At 53.4% G+C, this 14,760-nt stretch overlaps 1 protein-coding gene across 1 annotated transcript; it reads right to left on the reverse strand.

Annotated features, from left to right (window-relative positions):
* Nucleotides 1-34: 34 nt before the first annotated feature.
* On the reverse strand, nucleotides 35-14,658 carry RGL3 (ral guanine nucleotide dissociation stimulator like 3). Its single transcript, XM_043911608.1, has 20 exons — nucleotides 14,640-14,658; nucleotides 14,550-14,606; nucleotides 13,998-14,111; nucleotides 13,157-13,380; nucleotides 12,942-12,995; nucleotides 12,601-12,815; nucleotides 9,335-9,477; nucleotides 8,998-9,213; nucleotides 7,660-7,763; nucleotides 7,467-7,551; nucleotides 5,542-5,595; nucleotides 5,348-5,434; nucleotides 5,119-5,151; nucleotides 4,900-5,021; nucleotides 3,708-3,803; nucleotides 3,541-3,609; nucleotides 3,360-3,456; nucleotides 2,336-2,488; nucleotides 2,133-2,247; nucleotides 35-614 (listed from the first exon to the last, which is right to left on the reverse strand). Exons 2-20 carry the CDS (start codon nucleotides 14,583-14,585, stop codon nucleotides 418-420), a joined length of 2,214 nt encoding a protein of 737 aa, XP_043767543.1. The 5' UTR covers nucleotides 14,586-14,606; nucleotides 14,640-14,658; the 3' UTR covers nucleotides 35-417.
* Between the last annotated feature and the right edge of the window lie 102 nt (nucleotides 14,659-14,760).

Consider the following 14,760-nt stretch of genomic DNA (forward strand, 5'->3'; position numbering starts at 1 on the left):
CTTCCCAGACCAGGGATGGATCCCGTGTCTCCTGTGTTGGCAGGCGGATTCTTTACCACTGAGCCACCAGGGGAAACCCTTCTTTTCTTATTTAAATTTTTATCCTAATGAAGAGTGGACTTGGGGCACAGGCGCAGAACAAACAAGACTGACTCCTGTTTTATAACTTTGGTCACTATTTTCATCCATTTTTGTCACTGTTTGTCTCCAACAGTTACAAGGTTTCTCTGGGGGAGGATCTGACCCCTGACACCCCACCCCTTTCTATAAGATGAAGCTCTCCACCAGCCACCCCATGGGCTGGTGTCTTTGGAATCGGGATCTGGTGCCAAGAGGGTCAGAGGGGTGAGGTCCAATGAAACTGGGGGGGTTACAGGGTATGGAGCACAATGACCTCTACTGGGGAATTGGAGCTTTTCATAGAGGAGCCCCCTCCCTGCCTCCTGGTGATAGAAGCCAGACCCCTTGCTGCCCATGAGGCCCATGTCCTGGATGAGTGGGTAGGGAGACTGAGGTTGTATGCTGGGCCCCCTCCTTCCGCCGCAGCACGAAGTCTCCAGGGGCGGCTGGGCTCATGGCATAGAACACGTTGGCGTTGTCAGGAATCAGGAGCTCTGGCCAAGCATGGAGAAGATGGTGAAAGGCCCACACAACCTGGCACTTCCCCCACAAAGGACCTAGGGAACCTTCTACCACTCACCATGCAACCTGCACAATCTTAGATCCCTTCAGCCAGTGCTAAGCCAACCTCATTCCCCTCTCATTGGGAATCTAGGCAACTTCTCACTCCAAGCCTGCACAACCTCATGTCTCCCCCACCATGAACCTGGCAACCCCCTCCTATTTCCCCTGGACTCTAGACAACTGCACTAGAAGCTTGAGCAAAGTCAGGCCTCCCACCCCAATCAACTTCCTGCTCACCCCACACTCTCCCCTGCAGCCAACTCCCAGCCAAGTTCATGCTGCTGTCACCATGAACTAGGACAACTTCTGACTTCCCACTTCCAGCCTGTACAACCCTCGCACTTGTCATGTGAACAGCCTCATATATCCCTTTAGCATGTCAGTCTTTTTTTTTTTTCTTTTGGCTGCACCACACAGCTTGCAGGATCTTAGTTCCCCAACCAGGGATCGAACCTAGGCCCCTAGCAGTGAAAGCGTGGAGTCCTAATCACTGGACTGCCAGGGAATTCCCTAGCATGTCAATGTCTTGCCTCTCCCTCCTTTATATATATATATTTTTTCATTTCTTAAAACTTTTAATTGAAGTGCAGCTGATTTACAATGTGTTGTTAATTTCTCCTCTACAGCAAAGTGACTGTCATTCCTATATATATATGTATGTGAAAAAAGTGAAACTGTTAGTCGCTCAGTTGTGTTGCAGTCCTGTGGACTGTAGCCTGCCAGGCTCCTCTGTCCATGGGATTCTCCAAGCAAGGATACTGGAGTGGGTTGCCATTCCCTTCTCCAGGGGATCTTCCCAACCCAGGGATCGAACCCTGGTCTCTTGCACTGAGGCAGATTCTTTACCATCTGAGCCACCATGGAAGCCCATATATATGCTTTTATATATTCTTTTCAATTATGGTTTGTTTCAGGGTATTCTATATAGCTTCCTGTTACCTCGCTCCCTTTAAAACTAGACAACTTCCTACTCACTTTACACTGAACAATCTCATGTTTCCTACCCTGAATTTCAGTACCACGTGGCCCTCTCCCATGCCAAGTGCAAATAACTTCAGAGTCCCCATACCAAACTTGGACAAACTCATTTCCCCTCAGATCCAAGCCCAGACCCCCCTTCAGTCTTGTGCTCCACGAGGCTGAGCCCAAACAACCTCACGATTCTACAAATCAAAGCCCAGATGACCTTCTATACTCTCTCTCCCACAGGTTCCCAGACAATCTCATTTCCCCATAAATCCTAGGAAGACACTTTTGGTGGCCCCTCCCCTCACACTGAGCTAGGACAACCTCATGATCTCACCTAAGGGAGGCATCAATATTTTTCTGCCTCTTAACCCCACCCTGCTGCATCTCACCCCTACTCTGTTCCAGAACCACCCTGGTCAGCCTGCCATCCTCCTCAGCCAACCGCCCCTTAGCCCAGGCTCCAAGCTGTCCTTGCTCACCCCTGTCCCCAGGAAGGACTTGGAAGAGCTGATAGTCCCGGACCCAGGGCTGGGCCACATTATGTTTTTCCAAGGCTCGCTGGACCACGCTGGGGGTCTTGTCCTGGCTAGTGAGCTGGAAAGAGAGGATGGGAGGTAAGGGATGACCACCCAAGCCCCAGGGGCAGGGCTCTCCCCAGCAGGCCTCAGGCTCGGCTCCTCACCAAGATGCTCCGATACAGATTGCCATGGTCATTGTCGATGCTGACCCGGATGATGCGGGCCTCTGAGCCCTGCTGCCCGGGGAGGGAGATATGAGGGCCACTCAAGGGCAGGGCCAGGGGCCAGGGGCTTGGCAGGTCCGGGCTCAGGGGCAGCTGTAGACAGCGGGGGTGGGGGCTGAGCGGGGGAGAGCATGAGGCCCCTCCCTCATTGTATTCAACACATCTTCCTGCATACCCCGAGCCTGGGGACATGCAATTAGGGTACATACACAAGCCCGCATCTATGCCATCCCATCACATACAGATCTTCATGCTGTTACAGGAATTCACACGTGACTTGTGTTCACACACAAGAAACCCAGTGTAACCTGAGAGCAGCGAGTGCCCACATTTGCTCACAATTGTTGGATGGGCACAAGCCCATGAACACAAAAAGCCCTGCACAGGGCCCATGGATACTATGACCACTCATGCCAGCATTTCCCCTCCAGGTATGCAAGTTACTGTGTTTGTGCTAAGTCGTGTCCAACTCTTTGCGACTCTATGGACTATAGCCCACCAGGCTCCTCTGTCCATGGGATTCTCCAGGCAAGAAGACTGGAGTGGGTCGCATGCCCTTCTCCAGGGGATCTTCCTGACCCAGGAATTGAACGTGTCTCTTGTGTTTCCTGCATTGCAAGTGGATTCTTTACTGCTGAGCCACCGGGGAAGCCCATTCCTGGGAAAACACATATCCTTACAAAAGTAGTGACTGCATCCCAGAGTGCCTTGTGGGTAAGTGGAAGCTCTTGTCCAGATTTGAGTGTAAGTGACAGACAGTCCCTTACGTGGGTCCGTGGAGATGCATGCAGTTTCCCAGACATACGCTCAGAGTGCTGAGTCAACTGTGTTCACGGTTTCCTGTGCACATACCTAGCTGTGAAATCCTGCACGTGCTCACGTGCACACACACACACACACACACACACACACACACACCAGCCCTGGGTGCCCACAGTCCTACATGTACACATAGTCTTGGTACCTTGGTGCTGGGGCTCTGGGGCCCTGGAGAGGCTGGAGGACTTCCCGTAGGAGGGTCCTTGGTTCTAGGACTAGATGGAGGGGATGCTGGGGACAGACTGGGGGAGACACAGAGTCTGAAGTGGGGTGGCTGCCCTGAACTCTGTCCCCTCTCCAGTCCCTTCATCAGATGGGATGCTCACCTTGAGGTGGAGGATGAGGGGTCCCCAGGACTCCCACCAGGGGATGAAACTCTCTCCCGGGACAGCTTCCTGAAAATAGGGAATGGGATGAGGTGGAGACCAAACCCAACCCAGGAGCAGATCCCATCCCTGCCCACATCACCCGCCACATACTCCCTGCGACTCACGCACTAAGGCGCTTGGTCAGGCTGATTTGCCGTCGGATGCGTGGGGAGCTGGGGCAGGAGGAGGCTGGTGGCTCAATGACCCGGGAGATGCGGTAGCTGAGGGGTCAAGTTGTAGATGGATGGGTAGATTGGGAAATGAATTAGATTCAGTCAGGAGCTGGGTTTTGGGGGTGTGTGTGGGTGGAGGGAGGGTACAGCCAGGAATTAGGCACCCAATGTCAAGATCAGGGTAATAAATGTGGATACTACAGTTTCAGGGTCTTATCAGGGATTAGATGAGATGGCTTGGTTAGTAGGACACATAGGGATTCACACAGTGGGACTGAGGAGTCAAATTGGGTCAAGGATAGCGTTCAAGGTCAGATAATCACTGGGGTCAATGATTAGGGTCATGGATTCAATAGAATGAGTTGGTACAGTCGAATTGGGGTCAACTGACTGGGGGGTCATAAGTCAGATATATGTCAAAGTTGGAGTCAGTTGCTCAGAACTGGGGGTCAGTGATTGGGCTCAGAGAGTCAGAGGCGGGTCATGGGTCAGATTGGGCCAGAGGTGGGGAAGAGAAAGGATAGGCTGGTTGAGTGGAACAGCTAGCTACATATTAAACGCTGAAGTCCGAAAGTCAGATGAGGGCTTCCCTGGTGGCTCAGTGGTGAAGAATCTGCCTGCCAGTGAAGGAGACACTGGTTCCATCCTTGGTCTGGGAAGATCCCACAGGCTGTGGAACAACTAAGCCCAGGCATCACAACTACTGACCCTGTGCTCTGGAGTCCAGGAGCCACAACTACTGAAGCCCGTGCGCCTAGAGCCCATGCTCCACAGCAGAAGAAGCCATTACAGTGAGAACTCAGCACACCAGAAACAGAGGAACCACACTCACTGCAACTACAGAAAAGCCCGAGCAGCCGCGACGATCCAGCACAGCCAAACATAAAGAAATTTACTTTTAAAAAAAATAGAAAGAAAAGAAAGTCAGATGAGGTCAAAGTTTGGGGTCAGAGGGTGACTGGGGTCCTCGACTGGGCTGGAGAAACGGTGTCAGGTGACACGCTGGCTGGGGGGGAGGTGAAGGCTCAAGAGGGGATCTTAGGGGGAGCTGGGGAGGTGCGTGGGGTAGGTGGATCCGGGGTGTCATCCAGGATCAGTGGGCAGGGTTGGGGGGGCGCTGTCAGACCAGGCCACAAGTTGTCACCTCTGCTCCTCACTGAGCTTGTGCTGGGCACGCAGGGCGGCCAGGATGGGCGGGCGGGGGCTCAGGCAGTAGCTCTGACAGCGTCTCTGCAGCTGCTGGATGTGGGCCAGGATCTCCCACTCCTGAGGGGGCGGCCTCTGAGACCCCCGCACATGCTCTGCCCCAACCCTGGAGCCCCTCCCCACCTCCACCCCCCCGCCCACCGCAGCTCCCCCTTACCTTCCTCCTCTTCTCAAAGTTGATGAGATCCCCCTGGGGGCAAACTTTGTCTGAACTGGAGTCAGTTCAGACTCCAAGGTCAGGGGTCGAGGATCAAGGTCAGGGGCTGGGATATCAGGAGCCCCATGCACTAAAGGGGCTGGGGTCAGGGAGCATGGGCAAGGTCAAGGGTGAGAGGTCAGGAGGCCCACTGTGCTGAGGGTAAGGAGTCAAGAGTCAGGGCTCAGACCTTCAGCATATCCGGCAGGGCAGTATCCAGCATCACCAGGTCCGTGAGAAAGGTGCCAAGGTAGGGGACGGGGCCTGGGGGCAGTTTCTGTGGCCCCCAGAGCTCCAGTCATTCTCAGCCATCAGTGACCCCATCAGGCTCCACCCCCTGCCCCAGCATCCCACTTGTCTTTCATCCCAAACCACATCACTCACTGAGGACAGGCTTCCTGTGGGGACATCCTCCTCTTGGGGCCCCTGAGTTGCCTCCTGGAAACAGTTAGAGACTTTATTTTCTTAGGCTCCAAAATCACTGCAGATGGTGACTGCAGCCATGAAATGAAAAGACGCTTGCTCCTTTGGAAGAAAAACTATATCAAACCTAGACAGCATATTAAAAAGCAGAGACATTACTTTGCCAACAAAGGTCCGTCTAGTCAAAGCTGTGGTTTTTCCAGTAGTCATGTATGGATGTGAGAGTTGGCCCATAAAGAAAGCTGAGCACCAGAGAACTGATACTTTTTAACTGTGATGTTAGAGAAGACTCTTGAGAGTCCCTTGGACTGCAGGGAGATCAAACCAGTCAATCCTAAAGGAAATCAGTCCTGAATATTCATTGGAAGGACTGATGCTGAAGCTGAAGCTCCAACACTTTGGCCACCTGATGCTAAGAACTGACTCATTAGAAAAGACCCTGGTGCTGGGAAAAATTGAGGGCAGGAGGAGAAGGGGACGACAGAGGATGAGATGATTGGATGGCATCACTGACTCGATGGGCATGAGTTTGAGCAAGCTCTGGGAGCTGGTAATGGACAGGGAAGCTTGGTGAGCTGCAGTCCATGGGGTTGCAGAGTTGGACATGACTGAGTGACTGATCTGAGCTGAGGGGGAGGAGAAGGACTGAGCAGTCCTGGGGTCTCTTTGACCCCTCCGTCAGAGACGATACCTCCATCACTGCCACACCCGAGGGAAAGTGAACAGGGAGGAGGAGAGAGCAGATAAGCAGCAGGGGGCAGGCCCCACAGGGGATAATGAGAGGTGGGGCTTGTGGATGCCGTGGGCCCAAGGCTGGCCTATAACACAGGTGAGAATCCTTGTACCTGGCGAGCCCTCCCAAGCAATGCCCTGGACTTTGCCTTCACAGCATTGTTCTGCCTGGTAATTAGTGATATAATAGCTGGGGCAATTACTAAATTGTGTGTGTCCCCATCTGGGGCCTAAAGCCCTCCAAGGGGAGGAAAGTGTGTTTGTGTCTTCATGGCCGGGCCTCCTGGAAACTGCCTGGCCCACACTATGTGCTTAATGCAGAGTTCCTTGAGCTCTCATCCTTATTTAAGACATTTGTTCAGTTGATTTACTGATGACCTACTCTGGGCCAGGCACTGTTTGGAGTGCTGGGGAGGCAGCAGTGAACAAAACAGACAAAATTTCTGGCCTCATAGAGCAGACATCAGCCATGGCGAAACAGCAACAACCAAGCTAGATGTGTAATCTAAGGACAGGCAGAGATAAGGGCAATGGGGGTAGAGTGTGTGGAGGGAGGGCCTCTCAGAGGTGGGGACATTTGGGGAGACACCTGCAGAGGCATGGGAAGAACATTCTTTGCAAAAGAAACAGACTTCCAGTGCCATCTGTTCTGCATTTTTTTTGACTGTGCTGCAGTATGTGCGATCTTAGTTCTCTGACCAAGGATCGAACCCATGTCCCCTGCATCAGGAGCTCAGAGTCTTAACCACCAGGGAAGTCTCTATTCTGGATTCACCCCCAAGAACCAGCACCTAATTGCAGTCAGAACCTAAATCTTGCCTGCAGTAAGTCAGACTCATTGGCACACTTTTTAAATTTGTTTTGCTTATCAAAGTCAAGTCCTTAGCACAATTTTTTTTTCACTCTTTGCTGTGACTCTGACCTTCAGTGACCTTTTCACTGTAGCTTCTGGTATTTGTTGAATGAATAAATAAGGCAGCCATCAAGTGTGAGCTCTGATGAGGGCAGCAGAGGCAGTAAAAACACAGGGCTGCCTACAAATAGGAGGAAGGCCATTCTCGAGAGGTATGGGAAAAGACACTCAGTGTTATGACAATGACAAGCAATGTCCCTTTCCTGGGCCTGGGATCTGTGGGGGTCTCACCCATCTGTACCTGGGAGAGAATCTCCCTGCTGCTCAGATGGTTGTTCTCATCGGAGAAGATCTGGGCAAGTTTCCTGAAAGTGGATAACAGTTCCCTGGGGAGGACAGGAGAGGAGTCAGGGGTGGCCGTAGGAAGAGGCAGAGCGGGGATGCGGTGGGCGAGAGGTCCCACCCCAGCGCCCCCACCCCCAGCCCCTGGTCACCGGCTCACGGCGCCCCAGCTGCGTTTCAGCCTGTAGATGGGGTTAGACTGCAGGGCGGACAGGATGGCACGCAGAGAGGAGAAGTTCCGCAGTTCCCGGCAGCGCTGGGGGGCAGGGTAGAGGGGGTGTTGGTCACACCGCAAGCCTGCCTGATTCCCAAGTATGATCCACCTTTGATCCCGTGACTTGTGACCCCAGGTCAGACCCTTACATCTCACCCCACATCTGATAAGCTACCCGGATTCAGCCTCCTCCCCCACCTACCTCTCCATACCCTTCCTCTGACCTTGGCTGTCCTTGCCCCCACTCCTTACTTCTCCCTGGGCCCTAGACGGACCTGTAGCATCTCTCCTAGTTCCAGACTCGTCATCCTCAACCTATCTCACTCCAGGTGAGACTCTAGTCAACGTCTAGACTCAACCTCTAGTCCCCTTGCCTTGCCACGCCCCCACTCTCTTTCCTGGGCCCCAGTTCTACTCTTCGTCTCTACCCAGAGGCTCCTGCCCCACCTCCACCCGGGCTCTTTCAAGACCTCCACCTCCTTTTCTTGGCTTGGTACCAAGCTTATTCCTTCCCCAGTACCCCCATCCCATCCTTGTGGTGGTGGTTTAGTCGCTCACTCCTGTCTGACTCTTTGTGACCCCATGGGCTGTAGCCTGCCAGGCTCCTCTGTCCATGGGGGTTCTCCAGGCAAGAATACTGGAGTGGATTGCCAGTTTCTTCTCCAGGGTATCTTTCCGACCCAGGAGCCAAACCAGGGTCTCCTGCATTGCAGGCAAACTGAGCTACAATGAAGCCCATCCAACTGAGCTACAATGGAAGCCCATCATCCCATCCTTATTATCCCTTAATCAGCACGGAGGACTCTCAGCCGCTCGAGAGTCCCTTGGACTGCAAGGAGGTCAAACCAGTCAGTCCTAAAGGAAATCAGTCCTGAATTCATTGGAAGGACTGATACTGAAGCTACGATATTTTGGCCACCTGATGCAAAGAACTGACCCATTAGAAAAGACCCTGGTGCTGGGAAAGATTGAAGACAGGAGGAGAAGGGGACGATAGAAGATAAGATGAGCAAACTCAGGGAGTTGGGGATGGACAGGGAAGCCTGGCGTGCTGCATTCCATGGGGTCGCAAAGAGTCGGACACGACTGAGTGACTGAACTGAACTGAACCCTCCGCCTTTCAAGGCCACGTGCTGGTCTTTCCCTTAGGCACCTCCCAGTCTCAAACCTCCGCTTTCGCAGAGACCCCAGTCCTTGGTCTTCCGCCTGCCCCCAGCGTCTCACTGAGCCTCGGCCCCGCCCATGCTCCGGCCCCATGCTCCCGCCAGAGACGCACCTGAGCTATGCGGATCCACTTCTCCAGCCGCTGCGCCCGCTGCGGGGCGGCCAGGCCCGGTTCCCCGAGCACCGAGCCCAGCACGCAGCCGGTCACTGTGTTGAACTGGGTCACTGTGGCGCGCACAGTGGGAGCGATGCTTGTGGCCCCCGGCCGGTCCCGCTGCGACCACACGGAGCCCAGGCACTCGAAGGGCCGCAGGCGCGAGAAGAGCTCCTGAGCAGGGGGTGGAGGAGGGTGGAATCTGTGCTCAGGGGGATCTCTCCCAACTCCTCCCCCCTCCCCCACCCGTCCCCTATCCCAGCCCCTGACTGCGCGGGCCGGCTCTGATACTCACCACGTCCATCAGGGTCAGCTGCTCCGCCACGTCGTCTACACTGAAGTCAAGAAGCTCAGGGCCTTCCCACACGAGGCCCTCCTCGTCTTCCAGGCAGCCCACCGGGGAGCCTGGGCAGAGGATCTGGGCAGTCCCAGGGGGTCCTGAGGGAGCACTGACTAGGTGAGCTTAAACGACTGTAGGCTACCAAGCTTCTCTGTCCATGGGTTTCTCCAGGCAAGAATACTGGAGTGGGCATCCATTCCCTTCTTCAGATCTTCCCCACCCAGGGATTGAACCCTTGTCTCTTACATCTCCTGCATTGGTGGGCAGTCTTTCCCACTGAGCCACCAGGGAAGCCCAACTTTGTGGTTAAGGGAAGGTTAAGACATTGTCTTAATGTCCCAAGTTCGAATCCAAATTGATCCACTGGGCTAGCTGTGTGAATTAAAACAAGCCTTTAACCTCTCTGTGCCTTGGTTTCCTCATCTGGATTTATTTTTTCAAAGTGTCCAAATGTGAAAACATTAATTCATTATTAATTCATCAAAAGTATGGATTTTTTTTTTTAAAAATCAAAGGAGATCCCGCATACCAGAGACTATTCTATAAAGTACTCAATAAATATGAATGATTTTTCTCAAGGTGGAGTGGGTGGTCAGTGGTGGCGCCCCCTAGGGGACACTTTGGGAAATCCAGACATGCATAGTGAAGAATCGTTAACAACCAGCCTCCAAACGTCCCTCCAACAAATTTGTGACGTTAAAAAACCTATTTACAATAATCTGCACCTAGAACCCAACTATCTTGCCCATGTTGCTATTTAGTCGCTCAGTAGTGTCCAACTCTTCTGTAACCCCGTGGACCATAGCCCGCCAGGCTCTTTATGCCCATGGGATTTCCCAGGCAAGAATATTGGAGTGGGTTGCCATTTCCTTCTCCACGGTATCTTTCCAACCCAGGGACTGAACCTGTGTCTCCTGAATTGGCAGACGGATTCTTTACTATCAAGCCGCCTGGGAAGCCCAGTCTTGTTCATAAACACTAATTACTGCTCATAAACACTAATCCAGGAATGCAAGGACTGTGAGAGCCTGGACTTTGTTTTATATGGAAATTGCAAGTGTTGTTCACCATTTTGGAAATCGACGTCACTAACATCTATGCTACAGCATCTTTGTCATTGGTACACTCCCCTGCATTAGTCTGTGGTTTCCATATTCACCGTGATGTTATGGCAGGGGAAGGCACTGGACAACTTCATTATGTCTTCCAGTGAGGCATGCCCAGACACTGACATACCAACATTGTTGTGTAAATTGCTTTTGTCTTATTTCTCCTTCCTATTACTGTTGCCATATATTATTATTTTTAAATTATTGGTGTAAGTTCACTTAATTAACTTTCATTTCATATTAGGACAGATGGTATTGCAATATAGTAGTTTTTAAAAGTGAGCATAGGAGGGACTTCCCTGGTGGTCCAAGGGCTAAGATTTTGCGTTCCCAATGCAGGGGTCTGTGTTCGATCTCTGGTCAGAGAACAAGATCCTACTTGCCTCAACTAAGAATTCACCTGACACAACTAAAGATCTTGCATGCCCCAAGGAAGATTGAAGATTCTGTATGCCACAACTAAGACCCTGTGCAGCCAAATAAGTAAATATTTTTAAATTAATAATTGTTGAAAATGAGTGAGGGGTATTTGAGTGTTCTTTACACTACTTCTCTCTATTTCTGTATGTGTTTGAAATCATGGTAAAAAGTAACCCCCAAATAAAGATGTTAAAGTCCCCAGAGCCTGGCATACATTTGGCATTCAATAAATGTTCATTTTCTTCTCTGACCTCAAATACTCACAGTTTAGGGTAGCCTTTTCAACAGAATTTTTTGCAGTGGTGAAAATATTTTCTACCTGTGCTGCCCAGTGTGGTTACTGAGTGCTAGAACTGTGGCTAGTGTGACCAAAGAACTGATTCTAATTTTTATTTAATGTTAATTAACTTCAATTTCAGTAGCCACATGGGGCTAGTGGCTACCTCAGTAGTTGGTGCAGCTTGGATGACTTGGAATAAGCTGGAGAAATCTTGAAGGCAAAGAAGAAAGATATTTAGTAACCAAGAGAGAAGCCGAAGGGATAAAACATATTTAAATAGCTGAGACTTTGTCTCTAGGGGAAAGGCTGCTACTTTGTAAAGCAGAGAGAAATGTGGCCAGTTTAGTCTAAAGATTAAAGAATGGATTAGGGTTATGAAGCTTTTGTGATAGGGATCAGATCAAACACAGACGGGTGAAAGATGATATTTTATAAGCAGGATGCAATTATTCAATAAACAAATCCATCTTATAACTGACTCTGGGGACAGAGTTGGGGCACGACCAATGGATTCTATGAAGAAAAATAAGGCAGGTAAGAGGACTCAGAGTGGGAGGCTGTATGTATTGGGAGGAGATCTGAGAATGCACATCTGAGCAGGTGACAACTGAACAAAGGTTTGAATGAAGTATGTGGATATTTTCCCTTCCTTCCAAAGCTCTCTACATCAGAGGTTGGAAAGCTCAGCATGTGGGATCTTGGTCCCCTGACCAGGGATTGAACCTGCATCCCTGCACACAAGTGCAATATATTAACCACTGGACCTCCAGGAAATTCTTGGCAAACTTTTCTATTAAAGGCCAGATAGTTTGCTGACATCCAACAATACTGAAAATAATACTATTTGCCAAGCCTTCATTGGGCTTCCCTGGTGCCTCAGACAGTAAAGAATCTACCTGCAAAGCCCTCATTACTTATTTATTTGCCCACTAATTGTCTTCCCCGGGGAACAGGGAGCTCCTATCCACAGTTTATTTGTTGAATGAACAAAGAAGCCAGTGTGGTAAGTACTGTCATTGCCTCCATTCTGAAGATAAGGAAACAGGCTCAGAGAGGGGAAGTGACTCATTCAAGGTGGCACAGTCAGCAAATGGCAGAACTGGGATTTGAACCCAGGTCTCTGTGGCTCCTAAGGCAAGTAGCAATAGGATTATCTGTAGCCAAAAACACAAGATATCCTGACCCCATGATGGAATATCTTTATAGCTGTCATGTGTTGGGTGGGGGAGGTGAGGGATAAATGACAATACTGGGTTATTATCCCCATTTTACAGGTGGGGAAACTGAGGCTCAGACAGGGCTAAGGACCTTGCCCAAGATCTGTAGATCTTCCAGAGGGGAGAATATCCCTGGGGGCGGGGGGGGGGGGAGAATGCATGCTCAGGACACTATCATACCCCCAGTCCGCTCACCTGCCAGTGTCTGGGACTGCTCCTCTTCCTCCTGCTCTGCCTCAGCCTCCTTCAGGAAATCTCCCAGCAGCTTTTCTGCCTCCCGGGCCTCAGCCCCTGATGGAGCTGCCCAGCCCAGAAAGTTGCAAACACTGCCTAGGTCCGAGTGGGCAGGGGGGTCCCAGAAATCCTGAGGGTGGTCCCGCAGCCATGAGCCCAGCACTGATACCACAGCCCTGGCCAAGAGGGGTGGGACCTCAGAGCCCATCCCACAGTTCCAGACTCCGGGAGCTCCTACATTTCAGATCCGATCTTTGACCTCTACCCCCCTCACCCCAGCCCCCACCCTATTGGAGGCAAACCTCAAGTTCTTGTTGAAAGTCAGATCTCTTCCCTCTGTTTTCTTGATTTCTACCCTGGAAAGACAACCCCACACCCAAATCAGGTGAAGAAGGGAGGGGCTGGAGAGGGCTTAGGAAGAAGGTTCTGGGGGGAGGGGAGGGCTCCAGAGAGAGTAGACCGAGCATCCAGGTGAGAGTCTGGGGTGGGCGCTGGAGAATCTCCCGTTGGTACTGACCCCGGCGGGAGGGGCGGCGCCGGTGGCGGCAGGAGGAGGCCCAGCACTCGGCCAGTAGGCACGAAGGCCCGGTGGGTGGCCAGGAAGGCGGGCACGAAGGCTGGGTCCTGCTCGGGGTCTCCGGACACCAACTCCCGCACTAGCCGCTCCAGCCGCGCCGCCCTCAGCGCCCGCACCTTGCTGGTTCGGTAATGAAGGAAGGTGTCGGCCGCGGGGCTGGGGGCCTGCGGGTCAGGGGGACCGCAATGAGACCCAGAGGAATGGGCCCCGGCACCCATCTCCAATGTGTCTTTGGGGAGCACCGCTTTTGCATCTGACCCTGTCTATTCCTGTGTACCCCGCTCCCTTAGTTCATTATTCTGTACTGTGCACAAAAGACACCCGAAACCCGCCCGGAACAGCCGCACCGCCCAGGCTACGCCCCGCCCTCTGCTCTATTCAACTGGCACCCCCAAGCCCCCACCCCCATCTCTACCCCCAGGCTGCTCTCAGCTCTCCTGCCGCGCTTCACTGGCGCGTTCCTGTGCTCTCCGCCCAACCTTGCCCTCGCCCGGCCGCTTCTAAAGACCCCTCCTCCCTCTCCAGCTCCGCCCCACTAAACCTGGCTTACCTAAGCCCAGCCTTCCAGTTCAGTCCCCAGGTCCTGGCTGGGCACCGCGGTCTCACCTGGCCCCGCCTCCTCATCTACCCCACTCACTTGGCAGCCCCCAGACCCCACTCCATCCTTACCAGGTCGCCTCTAAGCCCCGCCCCTCCCACGGGCCCCAGTCCCGCCCCTCCACTTGCCCCGCCCTCACCTGGTCGCCTTCCGCCCCGCCCCAGCCTCCTACCCCTACCTCACCTGGGCGCCCGGGGGCCTTGCCCCCGGACTGGAACGCTGACTGTGCTGCCGCCGCAGGGAGACACTGTACACCGCGCCGTCCTCGGTCTCCTCTCCCCAGTCCTGCAGCGGCGCCTGGACGCGAAGGCGGGCTCAGGACGCGGCGAAGGGAAGGGTCCCGGGACCACTGCCCACCTCTCCAGTGGACTGAAGCCTGGGTCCTCCAGTTTCATCCTCCCTTCCCGGCCCAGGCTCAGGGAAGTCCCCTCGGCGCCGCGGGTGCCCTCCTCTCTGGTCCTTGGAAGGATGGGGTGGCACTTTGGGGACCTCCCAGTGTCCAGTCTCACGGAGTCTGAATATGATCTCTCCCGTAGATGCGTTCAGAGACTCCCCCGAAAAGGAACCCAGCCATTTCACTGGGTCAGGGGCCCAGAGGCCCGAGGTAGGAACCCCCCAGGCTGTTCCAAGGAGCCTAATTTGTGGAGAGAGTCCAACGGGGCGGTTGGGAGCCTGGAGTTTCTGGACCCTGGGGTCGCCAGGGATGTAGGGTCCTGGGACCCCAGGTCCTCTTACCAGGGCGAGCTCCTTGCCCGCTGCTGTGCGCTCCATGGTCCGCGCCCGGCCCGCTCCCGGCCCGCTCCCGGCCCGCTCCCGGCCCGCTCCGCTGCACCGCTAAGTGAGGCGGAAGGGCCGGCTGGGGAGCAGTGGCAGGGCACTGGGCCGGCGGGGCGGGGCAGATGGGCCGTGCGGGGGCGGGGCGAAGTGGACCCACACTTCTCGGACG

Source organism: Cervus elaphus, chromosome 9, assembly GCF_910594005.1.
Source record: "Cervus elaphus chromosome 9, mCerEla1.1, whole genome shotgun sequence".
Classification (NCBI taxonomy): Eukaryota; Metazoa; Chordata; class Mammalia; order Artiodactyla; family Cervidae; genus Cervus; species Cervus elaphus.

Coding starts and splice junctions, on each gene's coding strand:
- RGL3 (XM_043911608.1), bottom strand. CDS start 14,585: ATGGAGCGCACAGCAGCGGGCAAGGAGCTCGCCCTG. Junction 5,596..7,466: donor GCAGGGAGATTCTCTCCCAG/GTACAGATGGGT, acceptor AACTGTTTCCAG/GAGGCAACTCAGGGGCCCCA. Junction 3,457..3,540: donor CCCTCATCCTCCACCTCAAG/GTGAGCATCCCA, acceptor TGTCTCCCCCAG/TCTGTCCCCAGCATCCCCTC.